We start from the raw sequence: 16,145 nt of genomic DNA, 5'->3' as shown, positions 1-16,145 counted from the left end.
CTACAAGCAACTCTGTGGGTGAACCATACCAGATGCGGTTCCTGCAACGTGGTTGCATAAAGCTTTGGGGGCTTGGTTTTTGTAAGAGAGCTTCACATCTTCTAGCTTTATCCTTCTGCAAGGTTGCTTTGAACTGCACTCAAATCTCACAGCAATCTTTGTTGCTGATGTTCCTTGAATGTCTTTGTATAAAACATCATTAATCATGATTCCAGATGCCTGTTAAAGAAAATACCAAAAAATAAAGCTTAGTATAGCAATTATTCACCTTCAAATGTTAAGTCTCACATTCTTGTCAGAAAGTATGATTAGCAAATGTGGGGTTTAGGTAGTAAGTCCCTAGCTATCATCTTAGGTCCAAATGACCCTTAAACTAAAATTAACCTTGGAAAAGAAATGCTCACCTGATTCGAGCAGCCTTTGTAAAATGGGCAGTAATTTTGGTCTATTATAATGGGGGTTTGGACATCAATCATTGTTGCATGTACAAAATGAACATGTCTTACAAATCCACTGCTAGGCTTCCCCCATGATTTTATTCTAAAGCCATTTTGAGTCTTAGAGAATGTAGCTGATTTGACTGTCACATTTTGAACACCTGGTTCATTCAATTTCCATCCTAAGCTTCCAATGCTACAATAAAAGTAAGGGTATGTAGTAACAGTAGATAAATTAGTACTGTATAACGTCATAGACTGTATTATCATACCTAATTCAAACATGGAGAGTTGTATCATTGATTCAGAAAACAATTAAGTTAATTTTTTAGATGAACTAAATTTAAAATAATGACCTTATTCCATGCCCAGGTCCGCATTCAACGTGTTCGATCCACAAGTTTCTAGTGCCAGGACCGATTGAGATGCAATCGTCTCCTGTTTGTATTCTAGGTTTGAGAATGGCGATGTCAGAGGATGATTGGACATGAATGCCGTCAGTATTGGGACTATTTTTTGGAGCAATGATCTTCACTCCATCTACTTTGACATTCCGACATTCACGGATCACTATATGGAACATTTGACTATTGAGAGACGTCAAGCCTGTGATGATAATGTTGTCCGAGTTGCAAATTCCAAGTGTCTGCTTGCACATAAACACAAAAAATTGTCACGTGTTAGCATAATTTATGTAAAATAGTTTTACATCAACGTCTAACACGACATTGTCATATAAACCAACTTCTTAATCACAATTTAAAAATAACCACAAAATACCGCAGCTCCGGTCGGGCAAGATTTCCTGGACTTCTTACAATCCCACAAGGAAGTGCCTTTCCCATCAAGTACACCACCATGAATTTTAACACCACTAACATTCTCAAACGTTAACCAATAACTTGCTTCTCCTATGACACGATAATCACTGGGAGCAACCAAAGTGCCATCAATGATTATAGAGATATCCTTGTTGGTACATTCTCCTCTAAATGTGACCCTTCCAAGCAAAAATTTCCCATGTGGCACGTAAATGGTTGAAGGCTTTGTTGAGGTACAAGCTTTGTTCCATGCAATAAGAAAGGATTTAGTGGAATCGGTTTGACCATTTGGTTTGGCTCCAAAATCAACCACATTGTAGGTAGTTGATTTGGCAAAGGTTGAATTGAATAATGAGTATAATAATAAAATGTACAATGTTTTACGAGAAAGAGGAGAAGAATGAGTAGTTTTTGTTGCTGGGTTTGTCATTTTGGAAAGTGAAATGAAATAGAAAAAAGTGAGAGTTTGGATTTCTATCTAGAGCTTCAACTTACGTTTCTAAATAACATTAATTTTGACTAAATGTTTAGTTTTTCTACGTTTCAACATGACAAGTTTTTATGTTGGTTTTCGTTTAGCAAATTTTCACTCTCAAGAACCGTTTCCTGTCCTAGAGTGGGAGAGTGGGAATCTGAGTGGTTTGGGGGGGGGGGGGTGGGGGTAAACTCCTCTCAATTTGTAATTTGTTCCATTTGTTGCAATTTAGAGAGAGATAGACACAAAAAAATTAATGATGGTGGGATCCACTTAGTGATAGGACCCACCACTTATTTTTTTGTGTCTACCTCTCTTCAAATTGCAACAAATGGAACAAATTACAAATGGAGAGGATCTTAACCCGTTTGGGGGTGTGTGAAGAACCGTTTTACAAGAGGGGTTCCACTTGAACAAATAAATGTGAATATTAACTGTGAGATTAATACAAAGTAAATAACGAACTCCGTATAAAGGGTAATACAACGAGTAGCCTATAGTTTTTGTACTAAAATTTCAAAATGGCTCTCCATTATACACTTTGTTAGTTAAAAAAAATAGTCTCTAACTTTTTTTTTTTTTTTAAGAAAAATAGTCTCTAACTTAAAATAGTTTCTCAAATTTCAATGCTAACATTAGCTCTTGTTATACAGTGACTGATATGACATAGATAAATACTTATATAAATTAATATAACAATAAATACGTATATTGATGGATTAATATGATAATATTAACAAAACATTTTAACATATACACTATTTTAACTAACATTGTGTTTTTGTCAAAAAAAAAAAAAACTAACATTGTGTATAATCAAGACTTAAAATTTCAATACATCGAAGAATTACCTCATTACACGAGAATCAAAATGAGTTATCCTAAAATATAAAAGTTGTGTTTTTAGTAGTAAAAAGAGGTGGGTATTCTTCAACTCACGTGACATTTGGGACTACAATTCTACAAAACATGAGTTGAATTTTTATAAGAGGCCTCTTTTTATAATAATTTGTCGAGTTTATATATTCAATAAGAACTTTCAATTTATTGTTGCATTGGTAAAATTTAAGGTTTATAATGAGTTTTTGAGTGGAGTATTCTACTTGGAGTTATTCCTAGAAAAAGTTGGTCCCTCCTCATATAAGTTTTATTTTTAAGTTACACTTCTAAGAATGCATATATTGTACGAACAAACTCATATATAAAAAGTTTAGATATACTCATACAAATGTTTTTTTTATAAATAATTTAGTTTAATGATGTGACTAATTTATTTATCATTTAATTTTTTTATTGATGTGTGTGTACTCAAATAATTTTATTTGTGTATGTATTTATGCAAGACTTTCTCGTTTTTATAGAATAAAGAAGATTTTTGTTGCATTAATTGATTTTTTTTTTAACAAGTGTGAGGTTATACGTTTTTGCTTATAATTAAGAGTGAATAAAAAAACTTATTATATAAGTATATAATATTAAAGGGTTAAATAAAAAATTTATATAAAAAACAAAATGAATTTTTTTTTTTGAAAGGTGAAGACATCGAATTTCATTTTGAAAATCTAAAGATCAATAAAGAATTTTATTTGCCTATAAATTTTCAAACATTAAACTAAAATTCATTCCAAAACATGACAAAAGAATTATATATTCGAACACTAAAAACTCACATCAAAAATAAAATCATAATTTAAATCTTGAAAAATCCATATACAAATTCAGCAAAAGAACAAAATGGCGTGACAAACTCTAATTATAAAATTTTGTCAAAAAAACTCTAATTATAAAATATTTTTCGAAAGTGAGGTTGAAAGATTGAGATAAACTGTGTAACTGAAATTGTACGGGAAAAAAAACATGTTTTAAGGAACAGAGACAGTTGAGTTCAACATCAACTTTTTAAGGTTCAACAGTTAGGTTCGGTCTGATTCTGATTTGCGGCGCCGCGGTTTCAGCCGCAACGTTTTTCTTCTACAAAATATCTTCCACTACCGCCACTACCATGGCTCGTTTTTCAAGGTCCTCCTTCCCGCGCCTTCTCTCTTCTTCCAGTTTCCAGCAGCTCCGTCGTCAGTTTTCGTCAGAGTCGGAGCCAGTGAAACGGGTGCGGAACATATGGATCTCGGGACTCAACGACGTCCCTAGCAAGGGCAGCTCCATAGAGGATAGATTACAGGATGACTTAAGTAGAGAAGAGGAGATATATTATGCTAAATTTTACGGTTTTATAAAACATACTATCTGCTATATACAGGGGAGTCGCCCAGCTATCAATTCCTTCGTCTGGAAAAACTACCAAAACCATTTGGTAAGTAATAATATACTCATCAAATTTCAATACTTATTACATTAGTTAGGATTTACTTTAGTAAGTTGCTCTAATTGTATAGTGTGACATTATTCTCTGGACTTGCTGCAAACCGCGAATTGGTTAGTGCGCACCGGTTCATGGTCACTTTCTTTATAAATAAATTTTTTCCTTGCAGATTAACATAATTCACTCACCTGATTTCACTCTTGAGGAGGTTCAGCCTGCTTTGCCTGCCTTTGATTGCGGTGCCATTCTTGCTCTTTCTAGCGTTGCTGGGGTGCAAACTCAATCCATTACTCTTGATAAGCTAATGATAAGATATCAACTTCCAAGACTTGTATTTATCTACAACCTTCACCACAAGGGAGCAAATCCGTGGCAGGTTATAGACCAAGCAAGATCTAAGCTTCAACATCATAGTGCTGCAATCCAAGTTCCAATAGGCTTGGAAGATGATTTTAAGGGACTTGTTGATCTTGTTCAATTAAAGGCCTACTATTTTCAAGTGTCTGTTTCTGTAACTTCTGCATCGGTTATACCCACAATTATTCTTTAAATTATTCACTCAATTGTTGCTGCCTATTGCAGAGAAAAGGTTGTCGTTGAACAAGTCCCTGAAGAAGTTCCTGCAGATATGGAAGCCTTGGTGTCAGAAAAAAGGCGTGAGCTCATACAAACTGTGTCTGAGGTGGACGATAAACTTGCTGAAGCTTTTCGCTGTGACAAACCCATATCAGCACCTGATCTTGAGGTGTGGGGGTAACTCTGTGTTTTTTTTCCATTAGAGTTTTGCATGTTTATTACTTGGTTTACATTTTGTGAAGATATGTCATATGTTCTACTTCTAACAAATAATTTATCAACATATTGTCATAAAGTGCCGACGATCTTCAAGTTTGAGCATCCTAGATGTGTATCAACTTAAAAAAAGCACAAGTGTGTCCTTTTGTAACGTTATAAAATATTAAAAAGGTCTTGTTGGAAATTTAGCCTTTATTGTGGTTCGCCCCTAGTTGCCTAAATTGCGGCCTTTGGTTTGCCTTCATTGCAGCCTCCAACACCTTCATTGTGTTGCCTTTTTGGGGGGGGGGGGTGGATTTAGTCCCACATCAGATAGATAGGACTCTTGATAAGAGTTTATAAAGAGGAGGCACTCCTCACCTTACAAACCGGTTTTGTAAGGATGAGTTAGGCCCCAAATTTTCAACAGGTATCTATACTGGCATGTTATCTATATGCCGTGTACTTATGCATAGAGTAGACAACAGTGGCAAGCACGCCAGAATCACACATGTCCATGGCTGATGTGATGGGAACCACTTTCCAAAATCTCATTTACATTGCTTTTTTTCTGGCATGTTATCTATATGCCGTGTACTTATGCATAGAGTAGACAACAGTGGCAAGCACGCCAGAATCACACATGTCCATGGCTGATGTGATGGGAACCACTTTCCAAAATCTCATTTACATTGCTTTTTTTAGTAGCATTGGTTAGCTGGTTTTCCTAATAGAGAAGTTAGACAGAGGAAAGATAAGTATTCTTAATCTGGAATATGTTTCATTAGGTGAATTTGATTACACGAGTGAACTAGTGAAGTATATGTAGGGAGAGTGGTTGCTAACTGTTCTAAGTTCTAGCTAACCTACTAGTGAAGAAAATAGTTTAACTAGGCATATATACACTAATATTGACCAGTATTATCCGTCAGGGGTTCTGAGATGACGTTGAAGAAAAAATTCCTGATTCAAATCCATTTTTTGCATGCATTACGTTTTAGGGTTGGATCCTTTGGAAACCCACTTTTTGTCCATGCATTTTCCTATATGTATTTTTAGATGTAGTGATATTTCATTTATGAAAACAAGTAGTTATCCGAGTACTATTTTGAAAATAATTTTCTTTTTGTTATTATTGTGTGTAGGAAGCAGTTCGTAGGGCCACCATAGCACATAAATTTATACCAGTATTCATGGGTGATGCTTTCAAATATAATAAGGTAACCCTTGAATCACCTTGAATTCATATGTGCATTCTGTGTTGTATGTTCTTTTTTCTTTAACATTGAATTCATATGTGCATCATGTACTTTTCTCAGGTAGATGCATCACACTCTCTTTTTCTTTAATTCTGACTTATTACTATGATTATGATGTAATTTAGTTAGTTTCAAGAGACTTCACTTTGGAAATTGATTTCACTTATAGGATTCTTAGTACGATGATGGTACTAGTGGGTTCACAAATGTCAGGAGGCTTTGCAAACTTTTTGGATCCGGCCAAATCTTATGTCCCACCTCAGAGCTTAGTACAAGGCACTTTATAGAGTTAAACAATAAATAATAAAAGGGCAATCTCTGTCATATAAATCTAAACTGTTTTGATAAACAATTAGATATTTGACCCGTGCTCCGCACAGGTTTATTGTAAAGGGATTGACATACGAATAAGGATCTAGACAACAGAATAGGAATGAAATTGGTGCGATGCATTTTTTTAGTATTAAATAAGTGTACAAAAAAAAAGGCCAGAGGATCGGAATGAAATTGGTGCGATGCATTTTTTTAGATAGAATTTGTTAGGTTAAATTACTGCTAACCTAATACAGCAAACGAGCGGGAAAATATTAGGTTAAATTGCTGCAGACCTAACAGAATTAATAAATAAGGATAAATAATGATAGAGCAACCTCTGTCTGATAATGTTTACTTAGAATCCAGCTGTGTTTGAAAACTATCTATATTTTAAGCTTTTCCATTCCCTTACTATGGTTATATAGGGGGGAAATCTGATTTATGATCTACCATTCTTTTGAAAAGTTGCCAACTTTCTTCTCTTATAAGACTTTGTTACCGAAGTTGTCTAATGGACTGTTTTTTGTTTGAGTTTGTTATTTATTCCTTTCTTGAATTTATCTGCACTCGATACAGTGTCATATATTTTTTTTTAAGAAAGAACTAATGTTGGATGAGCAGAGTACAAAATAGGAGGCTAAGACATCCTCACACAAACAAACGAAAAAGATAGTGACAAAACTTATGCGACATTGCCGTGCAGCCAAATTGAATCTACAGTAGAAAAAAAATCCTTGAGAAATCTAGCTTCCCTTTCCAACCATAACCACCATAGATTAATTTGTATAGAGAAATGCCTTAGATACAAGGATTAGTTCTGGAGCAAGTCGTTGGTGTTAATCCTATTAAGAACAATATTCCAAACATTAATTTATAACTTAGACTTTAAGGGCTCTTTAGATTCCTAGTTTAAACTTCTTGATATTAATTGTGTAATTAGTGACTTTTTTTAATCACAAACAAGTCTTTGAAAATCCCTATGCAAGACACCACCCAAAGTTCTAGGCCTACATCAGATGATGAGGCTGAAAAGGACTTGGATCAAATGTTGGATTCTAGCCCTAAGAGACCTATTGTCTGAAAGATATAAACTAGAAGGAAGAAAGGTGGGCTGCGTAGGAAAGTTATTTGTTATGTTGAGTTGGCCAGTTAGTTACGCCTAACTATGGGTTTATTGTTAGGGGTGGAGGAGAGTGAGAGCCATAATGGTGTCATTAGTTTGTTGACAGAGAATCAAAAGAGCTTGTAGCTCTACTGAGGGTTCTTTCTTTGTAAGCGCTTTTGCTATTTCGACTGGTGTTAATGATTGCAGATGGCGAACCATGGAAGAAGGCAAAAAATCCTCCATCTTTAGGCACTATTTCTGCCATAAAACACCATGGTGCCGCCGTCCTTGATCACACATTGGCCATCGTAGTTGGCAAAAATCCGTCACTGCAATCTGTCATGGCCACTATTTGATAACATTGATTTTGGCTTGAATACGCATCCAATACAAGCTAGCTCTTAATATTGTGTTTTATCACTCTTACATTTTTCATGTTTTGATTCTGCTACAGGGGCTACAACTCCTTTTGGATGGTGTAACTAATTATTTGCCCTGTCCAATTGAGGCTAGTAATTATGCTCTCGACCAATCTAAGAACAGGGAAAAGGTGCCAGATTTAAAGAAACTTTATCCTTTGTTATCTTGATTGTTAGAAATTGCAATTTGAGTTTCTAATTATGCGGCCAATTCCTTGAATCTTGGATATTTAGATTCGCTAGAAACAGGAAATATCCATATTTGACTTAAATATATTAATACGTGTGAAATAACATTATAAGTTTCTAGCATGTCCCCCAAAAAAAACAAAATCCAAATTAAATGCATCAATATATGTAAATCTTGATAATGATAATAGGAATATTACTTTAAAAGTTGAAAACATAAATCACATCTTACAACATTAAAAAACTCTTTCCATTTCAAAATGAGTTTCTTTCAAGGTTGTTGCACAAAGATTAAGGAATGCGATCAAATAAACTACCCTTATTAGTTATTGGTGTGTATTCCATCCTTAAATGCAAAGTAGGTGTAATGCTTTTGGAGTAGTGTACTAGTAATAATTAGAGGGCAGAAATGGAAAAAATAAATTACTTAATTCTACATTGAAAAGTGAAAATGACACTCATTTTGAAACAATTTTTTCTTTCTAAAGTGACACGCATTATGAAACAGAGGGAGTATATGTCATGATAATGTTGTCTTGCTCTAAAATAGCTTGGTCATCTTGCTCCGTCCAAGTATGTCTGTGGTTACTCCAGCAACAGATATGGCCTCTACCAAGGATTTCTCTACTTCCTTCCTAAGAATCCTGTGTTGCCTGAGTTAGGTTCAGACTACATGGAAGATCTTTCCACGTAAAGGCCCATACTTGGTGCGCTACAGTATGTGACCAATAACTAGACTAGAAATTGGAATACTATTCATAAAGTGTGCTAGTTTGTGGCTCAACGCCAGCAGAGTCACCTGATCGGGGAAGGGCTCTAGAGTCTAGATAGATCATGATTTAGTTCTGCAGGAAGGGCTACAGATTTCAATTTTGAGATATCTCAAAGGAAGGGCTCTAGATCATGATTTAGTTCTGCAGGATGCTTGTTCTTTGTCTTCTGCAAGTTTGCAGGCCTATTGTAATGTTGATTGGGCATCTGATATAAGATAAAAGGAGGCCCACTTCCAGGGCATTCTTATGTCTTGGTCCTAACTTGGTGGTTAATAACCCTAGCTATGTCTAAGGTGTTATATTATCCTCTTACTTAATCAGCTGCAAGTTTCCCTCCACACAAATCATTTATTCTGACAATCAAAGCACTGTTGCTTTGAGTCATAATCCGCTTCGGCATTCTAGAACTAAACATACAGGCCTGTTTGAAAAAAGGTTTTGAATATGAATATTTCACATAATATTGAAAGGAATTAAAACCAACTATGTATACATGAGATGTGATCTAAATACTAAATAGGAATGCAATCCTATCATAACTCCTAATGATACTAACAGATCATACTATATTAAATATAATAAATATCAATATCTCAACACTCCCCCTCAAGGTGGAGCATACATATCATATGCATCCATCTTGTCACATATGTAAGTTATCCGAGGACTTCGTAGAGATTTAGTAAAGATATCTGCAAGTTGATCCTTAGAATTGACAAATGAGGTTTTGATGACTCCAGAGAGAATCTTTTCCCTAATGAAATGACAGTCGACTTCTATATGCTTTGTTCTCTCGTGAAAAACCGGATTGGAGGAGAGGTGTAAAGCTGATTGATTATCACATACGAGTTCCATCTGACCAACCTCACAAAAACTTAATTCTTGCAGTAAATGTTTTAACCACACAAGCTCGCTTGTAGCATGAGCCATTGCTCGATACTCGGCTTCTGTACTTGATCGAGCAACGACTGTTTGCTTTTTGCTCTTCCATGAAATAAGATTTCCACCCACAAAAATACAATAACCAGAAGTAGACCGTCTATCACTCGCATCTCCTGCCCAATCGGCATCTGAATACCCAACGATATTAGTGTGGCCTCTATCAGTGAAAACAAGTCCTTTTCCCGGTGCTCTTTTGATGTACTTAAGAATTCGAACAACTGCATTCCAATGACTGTCACATGGAGAGTTAAGGAACTGACTAACTACGCTAACTGAAAAAGATATGTCAGGTCTTGTTAGGGTAAGATAATTCAATTTTCCCACTAGTCTCCGGTATCTTCCTGGATCGGAATAAGGCTCCCCCTGGTCAGGAAGGAGCTTCACATTAGGATCCATAGGAGTGTCGACTGGTTTGCAATCTATAAGACCTGTCTCCTCTAAAATATCAAGGGCATATTTTCTCTGAGAGATAGCAATGCCTGACTTTGATTGAGCCACCTCAATCCCAAGAAAGTAACGTAGAGGACCTAAATCCTTAGTCTGAAAGTTTTGAAATAGGTGTTGTTTTAATGCTTTGATACCTTCATAATCATCACCTGTAATCACAATATCATCAACATAAACTACAAGATAGATATATTGATTTGATGATGAACATTTAAGAAAGACAGAATGATCTGATTCGCAACGGGTCATCCCAAACTGCTGCAAAACTTTGCTAAATCGACCAAACCATGCCCGAGGTGATTGTTTCAGGCCATATAAGGACTTCTGCAATTTGCATACCAGACTACGCCCCCCCTGAGCAACAAACCCAGGAGGTTGCTCCATATAAATCTCTTCTTCCAAGTCACCATGCAAGAAAGCGTTCTTGATATCCAACTGAAATAAAGGCCAACGTTTCATGGCAGCCATAGCTATAAAGAGGCGAACAGATGTCATCTTCGCAACTGGTGAGAAGGTATCGCTGTAATCTTGACCATAGACCTGAGTATAGCCTTTAGCCACTAATCGAGCCTTTAATCGATCAACTTGTCCGTCAGGTCCCACTTTGACATTAAACACCCACCTGCAACCAACAACAGATTTTCCAGGAGGAGGTGGAACAAGCTCCCAAGTATGGTTGGATTCTAAAGCTACCATTTCATCAATCATGGCTTGTTTCCATCCTTGGTGAGATAATGCTTCATGAACTGTCTTAGGAATTGAGACAGATGACAGAGCAGAAACAAAAGCAAAGTAGGAAGGAGACAGTCGGTGGTAACTCAAAAAGTTGTAAACAGGATGAGGATTAGCAGTTGACCTTTTACCTTTATGAAGAGCAATAGGCAAGTCATTAGAAGGCTCTGGTGGGACCACAACAGGAGAGGAGATTGGAACAGTGGTCGAATCACTAGAATCAATAGCAATAGTATTTGGAGCTGAATCACTAGAATCAATAGGAGATGTTACTGGAGCTTCAACATGTCGACGCTCATAAATATTACCGTAACGGCGGAACTCAGGGCTACCTTGTAACTGTGGAGAACTTTGAGTAGAGATAGGTGGCTCAAATATTGGGTGAAATAGAGGAATAGGTATCACCTGAGAATCAGTAACATCTGTTGTAGAACTAGATGTAGCGGGTGAAGCAAAGAATGGTGTATCCTCGAAGAAAGTAACATCTGCTGAAATATAAAAGCGACGTGTAGATGGAGAATAACACCGATACCCCTTTTGGGTTCTAGAATAGCCCAAAAACACACATTTGACAGCTCGTGCAGACAATTTATCGCGACCAGGAGTGAGATCATGAACAAAACAAGTAGAGCCGAACACACGAAGTGGGACTCTGTACAAAGGATCCTTAGGAAATAAGAGTGAGTGTGGAATCTCATTATCCAATACTGAGGATGGCATACGGTTTATCAAATAACAAGCAGTGAGAATAGCATCACCCCAAAATTTAAAAGGTGCATGAGCATTGATCAATAAGGTTCGAGCTGTATCAACTAAATGACGATGTTTTCTTTCAGCGACGCCATTTTGTTGTGGTGTGTGGGGACAACTGGATTGATGTATGATACCAAGAGAAGCCATGAAAGAGTTGAATGGTGCAGAAAAATATTCTTTTGCATTGTCACTCCGCAAAATTCGAATTCCTTTTCCAAATTGGTTCTTTATCTCTGAACAAAATGTCTGAAAGGCACCAAACAATTGTGAACGGTCCTTCAGTAAAGTGATCCAGGTGCATCTAGAAAAATCATCAATGAAAGTGACATAGTATCTATATCCCAAAGTAGACAGCACCCGACTAGGACCCCACACATCAGAATGAACAATATCAAAGGGAGACTTGGATCTTTTGTTGGGACTGCTTGGGAAAGATGCTCTAACATGTTTGCCAAGTTGACATGACTCACAATCCAATGACTTCAAATGTGAAAGTTGAGGAACCAACACCTTTAACTTATCTAAACTTGGATGACCCAAACGACGGTGAATCATATCCGGAGATGCAGAAACACCACAAATAGTGGATGATTGACTATGAAGGTAATATAGACCCTGTGATACAAATCCTGTTCCAATTGTCTTTCCTGTATTACAATCTTGTATATAGAAAGACTTGGAAGAAAATGTTATGGAACAATTGAGAGAGTCAGTAAGCTTACTGATTGATATCAAATTAAAAGGACAACCAGGTACAAATAACACATAATTCAATGATAGAGATGGCAGAGGTGAGGCCTGACCAATACCAGTAACTTGTGCCTTAGAACCATTAGCAAGGGTAATACTGTGAGGTATATTTGGAGGTGACAAGTTAGAGATAAGAGAGGGATTACCAACTACATGATCGGAAGCACCGGAATCTAAAATCCATGATCCGACGCAGTGAGAAAGACAAGTTGTAGAATTACCAAAAAGAGCCAAAGTTGCCGGAGATAAAATCGGTTGGACAGCCATCATACCACTAAACCAAAAAACCTTTGAATAACGTCCAAAGACAAATCTGCAAGTGGCAGACTAAAGTGACCAGAGAATGACCCACAAAGCCTGAAACGCGAGAAGAAAAAAAAAAAACTGACGAAAAAACCAATCAACTTCAAAGAAATCTCCGAACGACCTCTAAAGAGTGGGACCCAAGTGCTGTTGATGGTCCCAAACAAAACTGAACAGCAAGGTGAGTCAAATGATGACGGTGGCGATTGAAAGCAGCGGGAAGACGGCGCGTCGATTGACGTTTGATGGCGGAAAGCAGATCGGTGTCGTCTGATTCTAATTCCAAAGCGCGTGTCTATGTCGGTGGCTCCGACAACTGTCAGCGGTGGTTGTGCTCTCACAGCTGACTTGAGACCAAACAAACTAAAAACTAGGGTTAGCCTTGTCGGCAGAACCCAAAGAAAAACCTTGCTCTAGATACCATTTTGAATATGAATATTTCACATAATATTGAAAGGAATTAAAACCAACTATGTATACATGAGATGTGATCTAAATACTAAATAGGAATGCAATCCTATCATAACTCCTAATGATACTAACAGATCATACTATATTAAATATAATAAATATCAATATCTCAACAAAAGGTTCTTGCTAAAGTCTCTAGTTGTGACATATGTTCTTGCTCGGGCTCAGATTGCTGACATTCTCACAAAGCCATTGCCCAATGTTCAGTTTTGTAATCTCAGAGACAAACTGGGGGCTCTTAGTAGAAAAGACCGCACAGTTGTACACACTCTAATCCTGTACACCACACAATAGCAAAGACTGCACTGTTCTACAGAATTTTGATAAACATGGTTGTTATTCTTTATATTTTTCCACTAAAAGAGTATTATTGGGCTATTTTAACAGCATACACTTGTGGCATTGGCTTTCACATTGAAGGAGAATTGGAAGTATGGTCAGATAACATATCTAAGGTACCCTGACCTTTAAATATGGTTAAATCCTATTTCAAATTGTATGTTTTGTCTTGTATATGCATATCTATATCTATTTATATTGATATTTTTTTTTATTGGGTGAAGAATATATGAGGGTGTCATTCGGAAGGGGGATTTTATTACAAACGTTAACACTGGCAAGACATTCGAGGTACGTTTAAGGCTCCTCACTGTTCTAGTATGATTGCATTAGTCTTGTGCACATGGTGTTTTGCGCTGCGGATCTGCATTTATTTTTGGCTATGTTACCTAGTTTTGGTTTTTTGTTACACAGTTTGTTCATTTTTGATGAATGTATGGCTCAATTCAAGATTGCATTTACGATATGTTTTCCAAACTCCTAATCTACAATAGTAGCTGTTGTAATTAAACTGTGTGATGGGAAGAATAAATTACAAAGATATACAAAATTATGGGATCTTTCAATATTAATTTACCCTCAAGATTATCAATTTCTTATTAGTCCACGGATTTAGTGTGATTTTGTAGCTGAAACCCTTATTGTCTGCAAATGCAGGTTCCTCGATTGTTTCGGAAGCGTAATGATTGGTTGGATGTTAGTTTTTAGTTTTTCACCATGATGAGTGGATCTTCCCATAGAATCAATGTCTTTGGAGAATTTTGTTTATAATTGTTTTGCCATATATCTCTTTAAATTCTAATTGGGATTCTTCTTCCAAATCGGCAGGTGATTCAAGAGGCTCATGCTGGAGAAATAGTTGCTTTATTTGACGTCAATTATGCACCAGGTTCGTATTCTTTGCATAGCCTTCGTAGTATATTTAGAGAAACTGTTTCTAGGCGAAACAAATGTTAAATGCGACATTTTTTTTTACGTGTTCATTATTTAATCAGAGGAGACTTTTACTGATGGGTTAGTAAGATATACAAGAACTACTTCTATTGATGCTTCTGAGTCGGGCTCTAGAGAGTCTGGAGTGCAAGTAAGTAGTTTATTTTACATGACAGATTAACTTCCCTGCCTTGGCTTTAATCGCAATTTATATCACTTAATTCTCTTGTTTTCTGTATTGCTTATAGTTTACAAAATATTTGTATGGCCTCCAAGGAAAGGCTACTACTTCCCGAGATGGTTTGGAGCTGGGGGAGGTTGTAATTTATTCATTTTACCTTTCTCGTTTATGTGATAAATTTGATGTTCTTACCACGACGTCTTGGTTTTTAAATGACTGCAGGAATCACCAGTTTCGAGGGGGTATGCCAATGATCGGTTGATAATGATTAATTTGATAAACTCAGACATCATGTGTTAGATTATACGTTTTTTTTTTTTTTAAACGTGTTAGATTATAACTTAACTTGGTGCATAATTGTAAATAGAATAAATGTTTTTTTAACTCTTACATAAATGAAATATATCACATTTATTGTGCATTTGTTATTGATTTTAATCTATATTTTAACGTAGAGTCGGATCCATCAACACCAAGTGAGTCACTTACATGAAATTTCAACCATTAAATTTAACTACTATTGAATGGTTCACAATCACTGTCAAATTAAAACAAAATTCTAAAAGTGAGTCACGTTTAATTCCCTCTTCTCTCCCTTCTGGCAATGCTGATTGAACCATGGATAATGTTCCATTTCTTCTCCTATAATCATTATATTATTTTTCTATCCTTCTTTTTTTCCAAAGTGCCAATTGAGATCTTCAAGTGTATGTGTTTCATTACACTTGTAAATAGAATAAATTATTTATGATATTTTGAACTTTGAATTAACATTGCAGAATTAAAAAATAATCGTGGAATGCAAATCCACACACAAATGCCAAACTATATCAGGTCACTTTTTCTTTTGAAAAAATTATGTATATTATTAATGGAAAAAATTTAAGTGCATTTTTTTAGATGTTCTCGGTATGTTTTTGACTAAATTCTCCATAATTTTTTCAAATTCATAATTTTCTTAAAGTTTGTTATATTATGAAAAAAGGTGTGTTTTTAGTTAAGAACAAGTTTCTTATTTGTTGCAACATAGTTCTCAGCATTTATCGACGTTTAAAGTACAATGGAGGTGTGCCAAATCATCAAGATTAGTTCTCTTAGTTGATTAGAGGTGACGTAGGAATTAATTTCATTAATGTTTTAAGAAGCTAGTGACGAATTAGTAATTTCAATATAATTTAGGGCTGTCCTGAATTTTTTGCATAAATTGAAGACGAACTTGACTACTTGAGTATTTACCGAAGAAAAATGCTTCCAATAAGCAAATTAATTGAAGACGAATTTTTTGGTAAAGCCTAAGGTGAAGTTCAAATGAGTGAGTGATTCACCGGTGGACAATTTCTATACACTATCAAATATTTAGATCATTTTCCTTAACAAAAAAAATAACATTTATATCATTTACAAACAAAA

General features: G+C 35.8%; 2 protein-coding genes across 3 annotated transcripts; one reads left to right on the top strand and one right to left on the bottom strand.

The window, feature by feature from the left end:
- LOC146944941 (polygalacturonase-like) lies at nt 1-1,688 on the bottom strand. The gene is made up of 4 exons (XM_085748001.1): nt 1,218-1,688; nt 794-1,083; nt 405-633; nt 1-219 (listed from the first exon to the last, which is right to left on the bottom strand). Exons 1-4 carry the CDS (start codon nt 1,686-1,688, stop codon nt 1-3), a joined length of 1,209 nt encoding a protein of 402 aa, XP_085604127.1.
- Nucleotides 1,689-3,623: 1,935 nt separating this feature from the next.
- Nucleotides 3,624-15,156, top strand: LOC146944940 (elongation factor G-2, mitochondrial-like). Of its 2 annotated transcripts, XM_085743326.1 has the most exons (12): nt 3,624-4,041; nt 4,220-4,551; nt 4,633-4,795; nt 5,970-6,044; nt 7,958-8,053; nt 13,670-13,737; nt 13,846-13,912; nt 14,279-14,317; nt 14,450-14,510; nt 14,617-14,705; nt 14,803-14,871; nt 14,958-15,156. In XM_085743326.1, the coding sequence occupies exons 1-12, from the start codon at nt 3,736-3,738 to the stop codon at nt 15,033-15,035; spliced, it is 1,443 nt and encodes a 480-aa protein (XP_085599452.1). In that variant the 5' UTR covers nt 3,624-3,735; the 3' UTR covers nt 15,036-15,156. The 2 variants fall into 2 exon arrangements, with proteins under 2 accessions (XP_085599452.1, XP_085599453.1); XM_085743327.1 differs by lacking the exon at nt 14,279-14,317.
- Nucleotides 15,157-16,145: the final 989 nt, after the last annotated feature.

Source organism: Medicago sativa, chromosome 2, assembly GCF_051527215.1.
Source record: "Medicago sativa cultivar Bolivia chromosome 2, Bolivia_mono, whole genome shotgun sequence".
Taxonomy (NCBI): Eukaryota; Viridiplantae; Streptophyta; class Magnoliopsida; order Fabales; family Fabaceae; genus Medicago; species Medicago sativa.
This window is presented reverse-complemented; position numbering and strand designations above follow the sequence as displayed.